At 32.0% G+C, this 14651-nt stretch overlaps 1 protein-coding gene across 2 annotated transcripts in view; it reads right to left on the bottom strand.

Moving 5' to 3' along the window:
• The window catches only part of LOC118191544 (xylosyltransferase Oxt-like), a 142657-nt gene that overhangs the window by 60590 nt on the left and 67416 nt on the right, over nucleotides 1–14651 (bottom strand). For both annotated transcript variants that reach the window (XM_035362340.2, XM_035362341.2), the window contains 2 exons: nucleotides 3200–3416; nucleotides 580–756 (listed from right to left, as the gene is read on the bottom strand). In XM_035362340.2, the coding sequence (XP_035218231.2) occupies nucleotides 580–756; nucleotides 3200–3416 (394 nt within the window). The remainder of the gene's footprint in view (nucleotides 1–579; nucleotides 757–3199; nucleotides 3417–14651) is intronic.

Here is a 14651-nt window from a genome sequence, read left to right as displayed (position 1 = left end):
AGTATAAATAATTTCTATCTATTCAAGGAAGTGCAAAAGCTTACTTTGAATAGAGAAGATTCATACTTATACTTTATAATGAGGCAATTCTATTACACTACCTTAATTTGTAATGCAATTAGCCCATCAGTGGCCGAATAGTAAAATTGCTGAACACTGATTGTTTGACTTGGCTTCAATTCTAGGCAAGCAGTCTGGCTGCATGAGTGTTTTCATGGTTTTTCCCAAGTGTAATGTGTATACAAGCCAGTTTCCCTTCAAACAGCCTCCGGAAAGGAATCCCTCCCCTTAAGCAGATAGCCCTAGCTTGTTTTGCCATAATCAAATAAACCAAATCCTAATGGAATTATTTTGCAACAATTACCTTACTTTTATTATTTAAGTCCTTACATGCTCATTACTATTTATTTTTAATGGCAGTCATTTCAGATAAAGGAAATGACAAACATTTTAATGCCCACAGAATAATTTATTTTTTTAATTACTTATAAAAAATGCCAGCATACATTTACCAAAATATAGTTTGTATTTCTACATAGAATTAATATTAAGTTACTTTTTATACATTTGTTTAAATACCTGTAAACGTGGCCAGTCTTCAGGCTTAAAGACATTAGGAGAACAACCACACCAATCTACTATATGTTTATATTGGCATTTACAACCCTGCTTCCTTTTCCAGTTTGTGACATGAAGATTGTTATCAATTACCGTTCCACAAAATTCACTATTTTGAAGCACAGTGTGAAAGAAAGACTGTAAAAAAAAAAAAAAAAAAAAAAAAAAAAAAAAACGAAAATATATAAGAGCAATTTTTAAAATATGATATAAAGATATTTTAAAGCTACAATACTTCTATTACTTTTCTAAACGCTTTCCTTATGTCCATAAAGTCAAACAATTTGAGATAGTAACAGTCACTAAAAATCAGTTTAAAAAATAATACTATTATATGCATTCTTTTTTAATATTAAATATTTTTTTTCAAGTTCTTTTACCAATAACTATTAATTAACAAACAAATTTCAACTTTACTCCAGCTATAACACAAATATTAAGCCTTAATTCTGAGTATCTAAATATCAGTTTTTTAGTACATGTACAAAGTCACAGTAATTCTTTATTTATCTGCAAATCAGTGAAACCCATTTCCATTTCTTAATGGGAAGTATATATCATACAGACTCAAACACAGACAACTCTGCAATTTCTTAAGATTTTACAAAGAGATTTAAAAAAAAAAAAAAATAAATAAATAAAAAAAATAAAAAAAAAGGGAGGCACTATAGATATAAATTCTCGACATACTGAAGATATTTTCGAGAAAGATAACGATGAACATCAGAACCCGAGTCGAAATTAACTAAATATGTTTTATTTTAAGTTAAAGGATAAATGATAATTTACCTTACACATTCTGGGGTGCATATATGAGATAGTTATGGCTGACAGTTACGGTATCTAAAAAACGTTTTAGAGGAAAAAGAAAGGATTATATATAAGACAGCACTACGTACATTAATTCAGTAAATTAAAAATTCTCTACAAGACAACAAATAAAAGGTATACTTGAAGGTAAAAATCAATATATGTTTTATTTTGAAATACAGATTATACAAAAAACAACCAAACTCAATTTTAAAATCTTAGGTAGCACATATAACATAGGTACAGTTTTCAAAAGAATATTTTAATGAAGGTATTATAGGCGGGATGCTACGACATATCGATATGTATATTAAAATATTGCTCAACAAATATTTTTCTTCAATTAAAAAAAGTCTAAATTATTTTTTAAGTGCATAAAAATCACACATATTTTTTAAAAATCAATAGCAGAAACTGTCAGATGATTTCACAGCCAAAACAACAAAAACACTAAGCGAAATACAACTTTCCATAAACTAAATAAATGCAATTCTTTTTTTTTTTTTTTTCTCCATATTTATTGAAAATAATCTATTTGGAAGATACCGAACATTATATATACTTAAAGTGATGTCCTAGACTTTTGACACTAATAATTAATTCAACATTTCTTTGGCCCTCTAAACATAAATTTATGTATTATTATAACCCAAACAGCAGAGAGCTATAAAAATTTGATTTTTTTAATTTCAAAAACGAGAAGGGAAAAAAAGGACACAAATTTGTTAATTTCAGTGCAAGCGCATTACGCTTCTACTATTTTAAAAACATCCACTTGAAATATGATATTTACTTCTAAGCCAATATTAACCGCTTCCCTTACAAATTTTTTTGAAAACAATTGCAAAAAATCATCACATTTTTTTATTTTATTATTAAATACAACAAAACAAAACAAATCAAAATATGTAGGTTTTAAGTTGAATTTTTAGTTTTTTGAAGGTGTAAAAGCATTTATTTTTAATATTAGTTTACTATCCCGAGTTATCTCGGGCAAACGAAAAAAAGTTAAATATAAATCTTTGTATAATAGTTTTTGAAACAAGGGACAGCACAGAGTGGTACCTGACATTCTACACTGGTATCTGGTCTCTTTTCTGACTGGCTTACCGCTGGAATCTCTTTCATGGGAGCACAGAGTACACTGTCTCGTTGGATTATTATTATTTTTTTTTTCGATTTTTTCCCCCACCTTTTCATAATCACTATCTGAAAAATCATCGCTTTCGCTATCTTCCATCATCGCCATTATTTTATTTTTTTTCAACGCATGCGTCCTTCTTTATATATTACTAATCCACAAGCCAACGTATACTATACAATAGGGAAACACGCGACCAGTCCCTCCAAACGAACCGCGCAACCAACAAAATTTGGAAAACTGCCAATCAAAGCTGAATATTTCCTTTTATTTCCTCCAGACCGAGTAAAACCGTGATAAAAGAAATCGTACTAACAAATTCTGCTTCGAGTTTTCTCGGGATAATAATTAACTGCAATTCTTGATTAGAATTGGTTAACTGAGAGAGTAACTTTCTGTAAATAAACAACTAATTAATCAAACCATTCATGCTACTGTGTTCAAGAGTATTTTGAAGATTGAATTTTAGTTACATAATTTTAATTAAAACAATTTAAAACTTAACATTAATTTACTAAGCATTTTATATTAAACAATGCTATGTAATATTATATTTAAAAGTTAAAATTATTTAATGTCTCCCCCCTGCCAAAAAAAACAGCAATTTACATATAACCAAAAAATTATCACCTCTGCAGGAAGTAAGGTGTAACGGAAGACAGTCATAAGGCCTTGCAGAAGAGTATCGTTTTGCTGTGTCACATACAAACAAAAACTGCGATGTAAGGCAATCCAATCACTTCCACCATCTACACGTATTCCCCAAGGTAGGGTTCTATCTCCCAGACGCCACATATGAGTATCACATTCATAAAAAGTCTTATCAAGACCTTGTTTTGCGATAAACCTACAATAAAATACCAGCATATATTTCTGGAGAGAAAACAAGCAATACACCTTGACAGACTAGTTTACATTTTAGAAAAACAGAATGGTACATTATGTCTTACAAAATGTTTAAAAGTAAGAATTCATAAACCATATAGTAAATGACTACTAAATGAAATAACAAAGACTATTCTTCAAATCCTAAGAATTTATAAATTAAACATTGAATTCTAAGCAGATCAAATGGATAAAGTTTCAGTTTACAGCTGATATCCAGGAAAGAAAAATGAAATCACGAATAATCATTAGTCCAAAAGGGACGTTAATCTTGAATGAGATATTAGTCTTGAAACAGCATTTTGTGCTGAATCACTATAAACAGCATATCACTTTTCAAATCACTGCCACCAAATATTATTTATTGCCCAGTATTATATTTCAGAAAAATGAAGTATGTGCGTGAAAGTATGCATGTTTCTCACACTGTGAAAAAACAACAACACGTACAGCCATCAAATTATAAACAACATTTGTTTATGCATTTTTTAGGTTTACGCTCTGCGAATATGCAGAGCGTAAACCTAAAAGCGTAAACTGCTCTGCGAATATGCAGTGCGCATTTTTCTTCAAGATGATAACATCTCTGTGTAACGACTGCCTAAATACTATGAACTTCTTTTTATTTTCGGATGGTTATCCTTCGATGGAGGTAAGCTGATCCAGCTAGGCAAGGTGTTGTACCACTTCTCAGGAAGGACTTTTTCATTTCTACACACTATAGTTACACAGAACAAAGTCTGAAATCTGGACTCGTTGAGATTTCGGCAGTTCTGGATTTGGGATTTTTCCGGATATTAGATCATCAATTTAAATCTGGTAAGATAGCATGTAGAAATTATACAATTAAACATATGAAATTGTAATTTACGAAATAAAGAACAATTATGACCTAAAGGGTATCAAAATTTACAAAAAGAAGCTTAATATTTATTTGTTTACTTTATTAAACATTTCTTTAAATGTAAGTTGTTTAAGATGCTTCCACAAAAAATTCAAAAAGTTCCTTTTTCTTTTTTCTTGTGTCACCTTCCAATGCCACATTCCTCACATAATTTTGAAACGGATATGCCTTTATCCCTGTTATGCAGCAATATTTCTTTTTGTTTAATGTACATCCAGGTTTTGCTTTGTAGATCCTTTGGCAACTCCAGAATTGGAAATTCTTTTTGACATAATCGAAAGTTCAAGCTTAGTTTTTATAAAATTGCCGTAATGACAACAGTCTGCAAAAAATAATAAGCTGGATCAAATTAGAAGATCAGGGAGCAGCACAGTCTGTTACTGTCACGAAAGGGTGATTTAATCTTAAGGCGAAACTTCTACCGTAACTAATATCGATCTTTCTAAATGAAGAACAATGTATCTATATCTATAATTCATCTATATTCAAGAAGGTTAAGTTAAATATTTATTTTACAATATATACAAATAATTAGTTACTTAATCAACATATGGAAAATTCTACTAATCAAAGGATATGGCTTAATGCGCCATTCCCATCTAATATCTAACTTCTACTTCAGGTGAGGGTGCTGCTATAGCTGTATGACATCATATTTCTCTACACTCCCTACCTGAACTCACAGAGTTCACACACTTAAGCTGAATAACAATCAAACCCAAATAAAATGAAAATTCTTACAATTACTTACTATAACCCTTACTGTATACTTCTTAAATACGCTTTTATCAGTTTCCAATCCTGAAATTTCCGAATTATATGCTAATCTTTGAATTCTACGTATCCAGAATTCTTCTGCACCTTTAAGCTCTTCAGTTGTAGGAACATCTGTTAAATTTGCGAGCTTCCTAGTTTTCAAAGCGAAGCGTTTAATCCAAGCTGTTATTCTTAATATTTTCATAAGATTATACAGTCAAACGTCGTTAATCCGGACTCGTCGGGACTTCGGCGATTCCGGATTATAGATCATCAGTTTAAATCTCGTAAGATGGCATGCAGAAATTCTAAAATTAAAAATATGAAACCATAATTTATGAAATAAAGAGCAATTATGATCTAAAGGGTATCAAAATTTACAAAAAAAAAAAAAAGCTTAATATTTATTTGTTTACTTTATAAACATTTCTTTCAATGTAAGTTGTTTAAGTTGCTTTGTTTTATGTGATAATACTTTCTCTTTAATTCTATAAAACAGACATAATTTCTTGTTCAGTTACAAAGTTCCGCTGTTCAAGTCCCGTAATTGCTGTGCCGAGAATACCGACTAACTTGTCAATCGAAATTTTTTCGTTTTCACTAACCTCTCTGTCACCTTCTTCATGTCTTTATCCATTTTTTGCAGCAATTCCACTTTTTGTTTGATGGACATCGAAACATGCTTTCATTTTGTAGATCCTTTGGGAGCTCCAGCATCGGAAGTTCTATTTGACATAATCGAAAGTTCAATTTTACTTTTATAACATTGCTCTTACAGTCTGCAAAAAATAAGCCGGATCCAATTCGAAGATTAAGGAACAACGCAATCATCAACATTAACTGAAATAGATAATTTTAGCTTATACTGTCCGTTATACATTAAACGTGCACGCGAAAACGTATTCTGCGCTTGCGCACACGCATATGCGCAGTAGTAAAGGTCTTATGTGCACGCGTAAATGCCTATGCGCATGTGCCAACGCGGCGCATGCGCAGAAAGTTTTTAGCTTTGAGGTCCGGATTATAGATCATTCCGGATTATGGGTGTTCGAATTAACGACTTTTGACTGTACTTGGAAATATCAAATAATTCATCCTTCTCTTGTGCGATACATTTATACTGTTGGGTACAAGCAAACTTCTTTCTATATTCTAAATTTTCTTCTTCAATAACGTCTACATTATCGGAGGGCCAAAATTCTGAAGACTGTAAGAGCCAGGGTGGTCCATGCCACCAAAGTTGGCAATTTCTTAAATTAGCAACAGTAGTTCCTCGAGATACGAGGTCAGAGGGGTTATCTTTCCCACGGCAATAATGCCAATTATTGCTTTCAGTTAGTTTCTGAATTTTATAAATTCTGTTTTTGATGAAAGGATCTTTCGGAAGATCTATGAATCCAAAAATAAGTAATTTGAGAATCAGTCCAATGGAAGGGAATTTCTTCATATTTTAAACATTTTTGTGATTTTATCACTCAATCTAGTGGATAAAATTGCACCCAAAAGCTCCAATCTAGGAAGTGTAAGTGATTTCAGAGGCGCAAATCTACTCTTGGAGGCAATAAAAACTGTTTGAAAAGTTCCATTGTTCAAAACTATTCTTAAATATACCATGCATCCATAAGCTTTCAAACTATCATCAGAAAAGCTATGGAGTTCTATTTCTTTCACATCTACATATGATAATCCCTCTAAATAGTATCTGGGAATCCTGAGGTGGTTCAGTTCTTCAATTTCTTCATACTAGGCTTTCCATTTATAACTAAGATGAGGTGGTAATTCATCGTCCCAATCAATTTTGGCAGACCAGATTTCCTGAATCAGACACTTTATTCTTATAGTGAAAGGGCCATAAAATCAGACAGGATCAAAAATACGGCCTGCGGTTTGTAATAGAAAACGTTTTGAGTTAATTGACGAGGAAATGAAATTTGTCAAGTGCTGAGTATCAAAATTAAAATTATCATTATCCATATTCCAGTTAATTCCTAACACTTTGATCGCGACAACTTCAGGAGATTCTTGCAGCGAAAATTCTTTGCAATGCCATATGTCTTTGAGTTCTTTGGAATTAGCATGCCACTTATGTAGTAACATGCTAGCTTGATTAAAAATGTTCACAATTTCTAAACTTGCTTTCAGGGCTTGTTCTAAATTTTGTTGACCACCAATAATGTCATCAACATACAGGCAGTTGTTTAAGAGTTCTACTGTTTCAGGATATATTTCTGAATGTTTTTTAAGGTGATCCTTAATAGTAGCAACTTGGAGAAAGGGACTAGATTTTACTTTAAACAAAACTCTTGTAAATCTAAAGGTTTTCAAATTTTCATTGCTGTCATCAGGATCATCTTTCCAAAAGAATGGTGTAACGTCCCTGTCTTCTTCATTTAACTCATCTGTAAAAATGCTTGTGTAATGTCCGCTGTAAAGCCTATTGAATTTTGTCTAAATTTTATCAATAAATCAAAAATATCAGGATACAGGTTCGGACCAGTATATAAACAGTCATTTAGAGAGAGTGTGTTTGGTTTATGGGCTGAAGCATCATAAACTATTCTTAGTTTGCTTGTTGCTCTATCATTTTGATTGTCTTCCTGAACTGTTTTAACTCGTAATCCTTTAAAACCTCTGTATACTGAACAAACAAAGCGTTATCAATTTTAAATTTGTTACTTAATTTCTTTAAATCTTTCAAGTGCTATATCCCTATTATCTTCCATTAAATGTTTTGAATTTGGTTTCCAAGGTAATTTTACTTGGTATCTGCCATTCTTATACGGTCAAAAGTCGTTAATCCGGACTCGTCGGGACTTCGGCGATTCCAGATTATCGATTTTTCCGGATTATAGATCATCAGTTTAAATCTGGTAAGATGGCATGCAGAAATTATAATATTAAAAATGTGAAACCGTAATTTATGAAATAAAGAACAATTATGATCTAAAGGGTATCAAAATTTACAAAAAAAAAGCTTAATATTTATTTGTTTACTTTATTAAACATTTCTTTCAATGTATGTTGTTTAAGTTGCTTCGTTTTTTATGTGATAATACATTCTCTTTAATTCTATAAACAGACATAATTTCTTGTTCAAGTCCTATAATTGCTGTGTCTACCAACTAATTTTTCAATCGAAATTTTTTCGTTTTCAATAACCTCTTCTTCGCTATCGGAAGTGAATTATAATGACGAGCTATTTGATTTAAATCATATCAAAGACGGAGTACATTGAGATGAAATACTACATTTATTAAGGAATCATAAGCCAAATAAATTAGAAACATCTGCACTGAAGATAAGGATAGTGCTGACAGATCAACTTCCAATTCATTGCGCGTCGTGGCATTAAAGATAAACAAAGTTTAGATAAACAAAGGATATGCCTTTATCCATTTTTTGCAGCAACTCCACTTTTTGTTTAATGAACTTTGAAACATACTTTCGCTTTGTAGATTCTTTACATATTAATAAATATATATCAGAAATTCTATTTGACATAATCGAACGTTCAAGCTTACTTTTATACAATTGCTCTAACAGTCTGCAAAAAATAATAAGCCGGATCCATTTCGAAGATTAAGGAACAACGCAATCTGCAACATTAACTGAAATAGATAATTAGATAATTTTAGCTTAGCTTATACCGTCCGTTATACATTAAACGCGCACTAATAAACGTATTTTGAGCACGCGCACAAGCATATTCACAGCCGTAAAGGTTTTACGCGCTTGCGCAGAAAGTTTGTAGCTTTGAGGTCCGGATTATAGATCATTCCGGATTATGGGTGTCCGAATTAACGACTTTTCACTGTATTTGATATCAAATTCGAAAGATTTCATAATCTCTAATCAACAGTTTTGTCGTTTTGAGTATCACTTCCTAAACCTAAGTTTTCTAGCTTCCAGAACTGTTGTAACTGATCTGATATCAAGTTTTCATTTACTATTACTTTCATAGTTAATAATTCACTATGATCATTATTTACTTTACCCCGCGAACACCACCCAAATAAAGATTCTGTGGCTACTACACTTCTTGAAATTCTTTTAATTTTACCAGTAATTATAGAATAGTAGACATCTACTCCTATGAGAATATCAATTTTGTCACTTTGTCTACAACAGTCTGCTAATTGTAAATTTTGTAAAACTTTATTTTTCAAAAGTTCAATCAATTTACAAAGTTCAAATCTGGAGGGGAGATAACAGTATTGGATATATTTTCAGTTTCAAGAAGTTCAATATATATATATTATGATTGGGATCCTAACATTGTCTAATTTTGCTTTAAGACCATTAAAGGTTTTTTCTAACGCAGTTTTATCTCCAAAAGAATAAACAAAAAGTGATTCTTTTCTAACAATCGGAAGCTCCATTTTACTAGATACATCTTTAGTTATGAAAGATCTCATTGAGCCATTATCAAAAAGAATTCTCACATTTTCAGATTTATCATTATTTCGAATCAACTCATAAGCCATTTGTAATAATATTTTATTAGATCTATTTTCATCGGAATTATATGACGAAACAGCGGAAATAATGCTTGAATTCGAAGTTTTCTTTTCAGGTTTTTGATTATCTTTTTTCTGATGGAATGAATAACAAATGGCTTTTGAGTGTTTATTAAAGCAGAAGGAACAGTTTATTTTTTGTTTACAGTTTTGGATTCGATGGTTTTAACCAAGATATAAAAAACACCTGGCTTGCCATTTCAAAATCTCTTTTTTCTTTTCCACACTTAAAATTTCGCAAGATTTATGATTTCCGGTTCCACAGAACAGACATTGCGATTTGGCTGACAATAACTCAACTGTAGATGGCTTGCTTGTTATAGCTAGAGAATGTTTAGATTTGAAGGGCAGTTGCTTTTCTAATCGTGAATATTTCTCTCTAGAGTTATAATTAACAGAAGTCGTGCGTTCTTTACTGAATACTTCATTCTTCAAAAAGGCTAACAAAACTTTTAAATCCCAATTTTCGTCTTTAATTTTTAGACTATAATCAAGAACAAATTCATTAGGAAGTAATTTCAAAATTAAAGGCATTAAATGATTTCCGTAGGTATCAGAGTCTATTTCTAATGCTTCAAGATTTCTTATCTGTACTTCGGCGTGATCGAGAAGTTTTATTAATCCGTTTATATCATTAGGATTTCTAACAGCTGAAATACTTAAGAGTTGTCCTAAATGCGAATTAATTACAATGTTCGTTTGACCAAATCTGGAATGTAACAGTTCAAGAGCAGCTTTGTAATTATTTTCGATGAGAGTGAAACCAGAAATATCTTTGGTGACTGAGCCACCTAGAAAGCTTTTCAAGAAAATTAATTTTTCTATTTTTGATAAATTCGGATTTTTATCAATCCCATTTTCGAACTGACCTATAAATTCTAACCAATTTGAAGGATCACCATAAAATTTAGAGATGGTTAATTTTGGAAGACGATAGAGCTTGTTACTTTCATTATGGAATTCTGTAACGGTTTCATTAGAAATGTCCTTACTTGCATTATCCGAATTTTCTAGCTTATTCAATTCTTTCAACTTTTTCTTTCCTCTAAACTGCCACACTTGAATTTTCTCTTCATATTCCAAAATGGATGAGATTTCAAGTTCAAATTCGTCCGCTTCGACTTCTAATTCTTGTTCTATTTGAGCGTCTAAATTGCTCAAGGATTTTGATTTTTCGTTTAACTGATCTAAAATTTCTTCTAATACATTTACATTTATACTAATATCATCTTTACTCAGTTCGGTTTCAATTTTCTCTAATATCTTGGACACTGCAGTCCTCAATACCTTTCGTTTTGATTTCAGCTTAGCAATAAGATCTTCCATATTATATCAAAATAGAAATTACAGGCTTACCTTGGCTGTCTTCACACTAAGTGCTTTAAAAGACACAAATTTTTAAATTGGCCAAAGGTTCCTGGCACTGATGCACCATGTCGCGAAAGGATGCTTTAAATTCTAAGTCGAAACTTCTACTGTATCTAATATCAATCTTTCTAAATGAAGAACATTGTATCTATATCTATAATTGATCTATATTCAACAAGGTCAAGTTAAATACTTATTTTACAATATATACAGTTAATTAGTTACTTAATCAACATACGAAAAATTCTACTAATCAAAGGATATGGCTTAATGCACCATTCCCGTCTAGCATCTAACTAACTTCTACTTCAGGTGAGAGCACTGCTATCTCTGTATGATCTCTGTATCTCTGTATTTCTCAACAGTTACATTAAATGAGATGCCTTAGAATCAGTAAAGATAATTTTAGCCTAGCTTAATAGCGTCCGTTATACATTATTGGCTGTGTATCACAAGATTGGTGATGAAAGCCAAGTTGTTTTGATAAATTTTGTCTTGCTCCTATTTCGTACTGAATTAAGCCCAAGTTGTATTAGTTTAGTTATTTACAACACCTACGTTTATTTCTTGCACATACTTCAATTCTAAAGTAATTCGAGTCCTGAATAAATAAACTCCCACATATACTTAAAGCCACTTATCTAGGGCCAGCGCTCGATACCGCCTGGTGCAGTCTCTACAGGTCCTAAATTCTGCTACAAAGCTCCTTCCTAAGTTCTAAATTTTCACTGTGCCTAAACTTTGGATCCCAATGCTTTCCCTAAATCATAAAAACTTCTCATCCCTTAATTTTTCCGCTCGGTGCTTCCCCAAATTCCAAAAATTTCATCTTCCCTAAATTCTGCCGTTGGTGCAGCCGCTTCTGAGTTTATGGGAAACAATATATCGGTTATTCTTAATTAAAATAGCACTAAATGTAATCTTTTGGCCTAAGCATTTCATTAACAAAATCTATTTTTAGCATATGAAAAGAAATTTTTGCTGAATTTTTCCTTGTCAACATTTCTTAGAGCATTTAAATATCTATAATCATCGCCATGCGTAATGTTAGCATAAAATGTTGCCATACTCTTGTTATTCAATTACTAATATAAAAAAAGTTTAGACATCACAGCATGAGTTATTACTGAAGTTGTCATGTTTGATAAACATGTGGTGATGAAAACAAAATATAATAAATAATGACTCGCCAGGCCGGCATCAGGGATATAAAAGATATAAATGTTTCAGTTTGAGATGTACGCCAAGTAGATACTGAGCTACAGAGCCAAATTATTAATCTCACAAATTTATGCTTACATGATTGTTTTCCATAATGAGGTATTTTATTTAGTGCCTAAGTGAAATTAAAAATCTGAATTTATAAGTGAAAATCTCCACACGTTTTATTATGGAAGGAAAAATCAAATGCGCATACATAAAGCATTAATTAAAACAATGTTTGCGGCTTTGAGGTCCGGATTTTAAATCATTCCTGATAATGGACGTCCAGATTTCAGACTTTGTACCGTACTTTCTGCATTAAGCTCGGGGCACTTCTTGATAGTAATGCCCTTCACTCATTTATGACCACAACATGTGTCATCATTGGAGCACAGAAAGGATTAGAAGATTTTACCAATTACGGAACTTGGCAGCAATCATTATCATGGTCATGAGGCCAGACAGAAGGAGAGCAAATGCTCTTGAAATACCGGTTAGTTCTAAAGTAATAAATTAATGATGAGGTTCTCAACCTTTTTTGCCCCATGCACTATTACTAGAAGATCAATCCCCCTTCCCTCCATTCCCAAACTAGGAAAACACAAATACATTTCTTTAAATTTATATTTTTTAATGCACTTTACGAATTAAGAAAAAATATAGAAAATATTGATAAATGGCAAAAATGGAATAAAAGTAATTTTTTATATTCACAAACTGAAACTAGGTACTCAACAAATAAATAAAAGGCTGACTGCATATCCCTTAAACTATGAAATTCTTCCCAATGAGGGCATTCCTCCCAGTTGAGAGCTCCTGCACTAGAGTTTCTCGCATTTCCTAGTATTATTTCGAATAACACAATTTACATGTCCCCATTGTTACCACATCTCAAACTTTCAGTGTGCCAAGTCTCTTCCCAGTTTTTTAAAAATGAAATAACAGTATTTGGGCTACTTTTGTTTATCTGCGCTATGTATTTATAAATATTATTCTAGTGCTTAGTGATTATTTTAGGTTTGAAGTACTATTTGCTATGAAATAACAGATTTTTAGAAGTTTCAAAACAAAATTTTTACCATTCCATTTATATTAATGAAGATTGCTTTTTCATTTCATGCCAGTTCAGCTTACATAAGAGTGCTCTACTTTTTAAAGCAGTGGGGAGAATGGTTCATTTTCTAAGCACAAGTTGCAGTTTTTACACATATACATCTTTTGTCAAAAACGTTTGAGGACACTTTTTTTTTTTTTTTTAAATTTCTGAGTTTGAATTACTAAAAAGGAACAAATGTTACCTGGTATGTACTTCTGCTTGACACAACCTCGGCCATGTTTCCACACAAACTTACTAGGTGGCATGATTGTGCTTAGCAATACATTATTCAGACTGTTGTCGCATTCATTAAGGAAACACAATGAACGATGATTGTCAGCAAAAAGCTAACATTTAAGTTCTGCATTAAGCTCGAGAAAACCCCCTAGTGAAACAACACGGAACATGATTAAGCAAGCATATGCAGGCGAGGCACTTTCAAGAAGTCATGTTTTCGAGTGGCACAAAAGGTTTCTTGAAGGTTCAGTGCAAGATGATGCAGTCCAAAGTTGGACGCCCATCTAGAGCATATACCAATGCAAACATGGAGCATGCACGCAAGAAGTTATTGCAAGAAGACCATCTTGTAACTGTGCATATGATATCAGAACTGAATATGAATCATGATGTATGTCATAAAATTCTGTGAGAAGATTTAGGGAAAAGGAAACTTAATGCAAGAATCATCCCTCACTCATTAACAGGTGAACACAAAGAGGAAAGATGAAGAATTTCTGCAAAATTATTGGATAGAGCAAGACATGATCCTACATTTGTGTCAAAGATTATTGTGATTTTTTTCTTGTTTCCTCGAGTGAAAAGGTGACTAGAAGGAAAGCTTCATCGAGATTATTGCAAATATCCAACAGGCTAAGACACATGAGCTTGCAAGCATCGCAGCTGAAGATTATTCCTGGTTCCTTCCAAGACCTCCAAAAACATTGGCCAAACATTGTGTATAGATAGCCAAGAGGACTACTTTGATAACAGGTAGGATCATTACTTGATAAAAGCAATTATCTATTCTTTTATGACCTTTATCCTAGAACTTTTCTGACAAAGAATGTATTTTACAAAATAAAAATTTGCTGAATTTTTTCCACAAACTAACGAAACTGAATGGCAGTGAAGTTAGCTCCTCCCTGTGGTGTTAACCATATGAAATTCTGGTGCCAGACAGATGGATGATATGGAAAATTACAGGAAACTGAACAGTGTTTGAAAAATATGAAAATTTTTATTACACACAATTCCAACTGTGAAATATATTATAAGAAGCAAAAACATAAAATCGGGCACAAATATTTACCAAAAATTCTTAGATGCTATTAAAAGCACAGGGTAAATTTATAT

Source organism: Stegodyphus dumicola, chromosome 5, assembly GCF_044657685.1.
Source record: "Stegodyphus dumicola isolate Sdum_Otavi_A_Nest chromosome 5, ASM4465768v1".
NCBI lineage: Eukaryota > Metazoa > Arthropoda > Arachnida > Araneae > Eresidae > Stegodyphus > Stegodyphus dumicola.
This window is presented reverse-complemented; position numbering and strand designations above follow the sequence as displayed.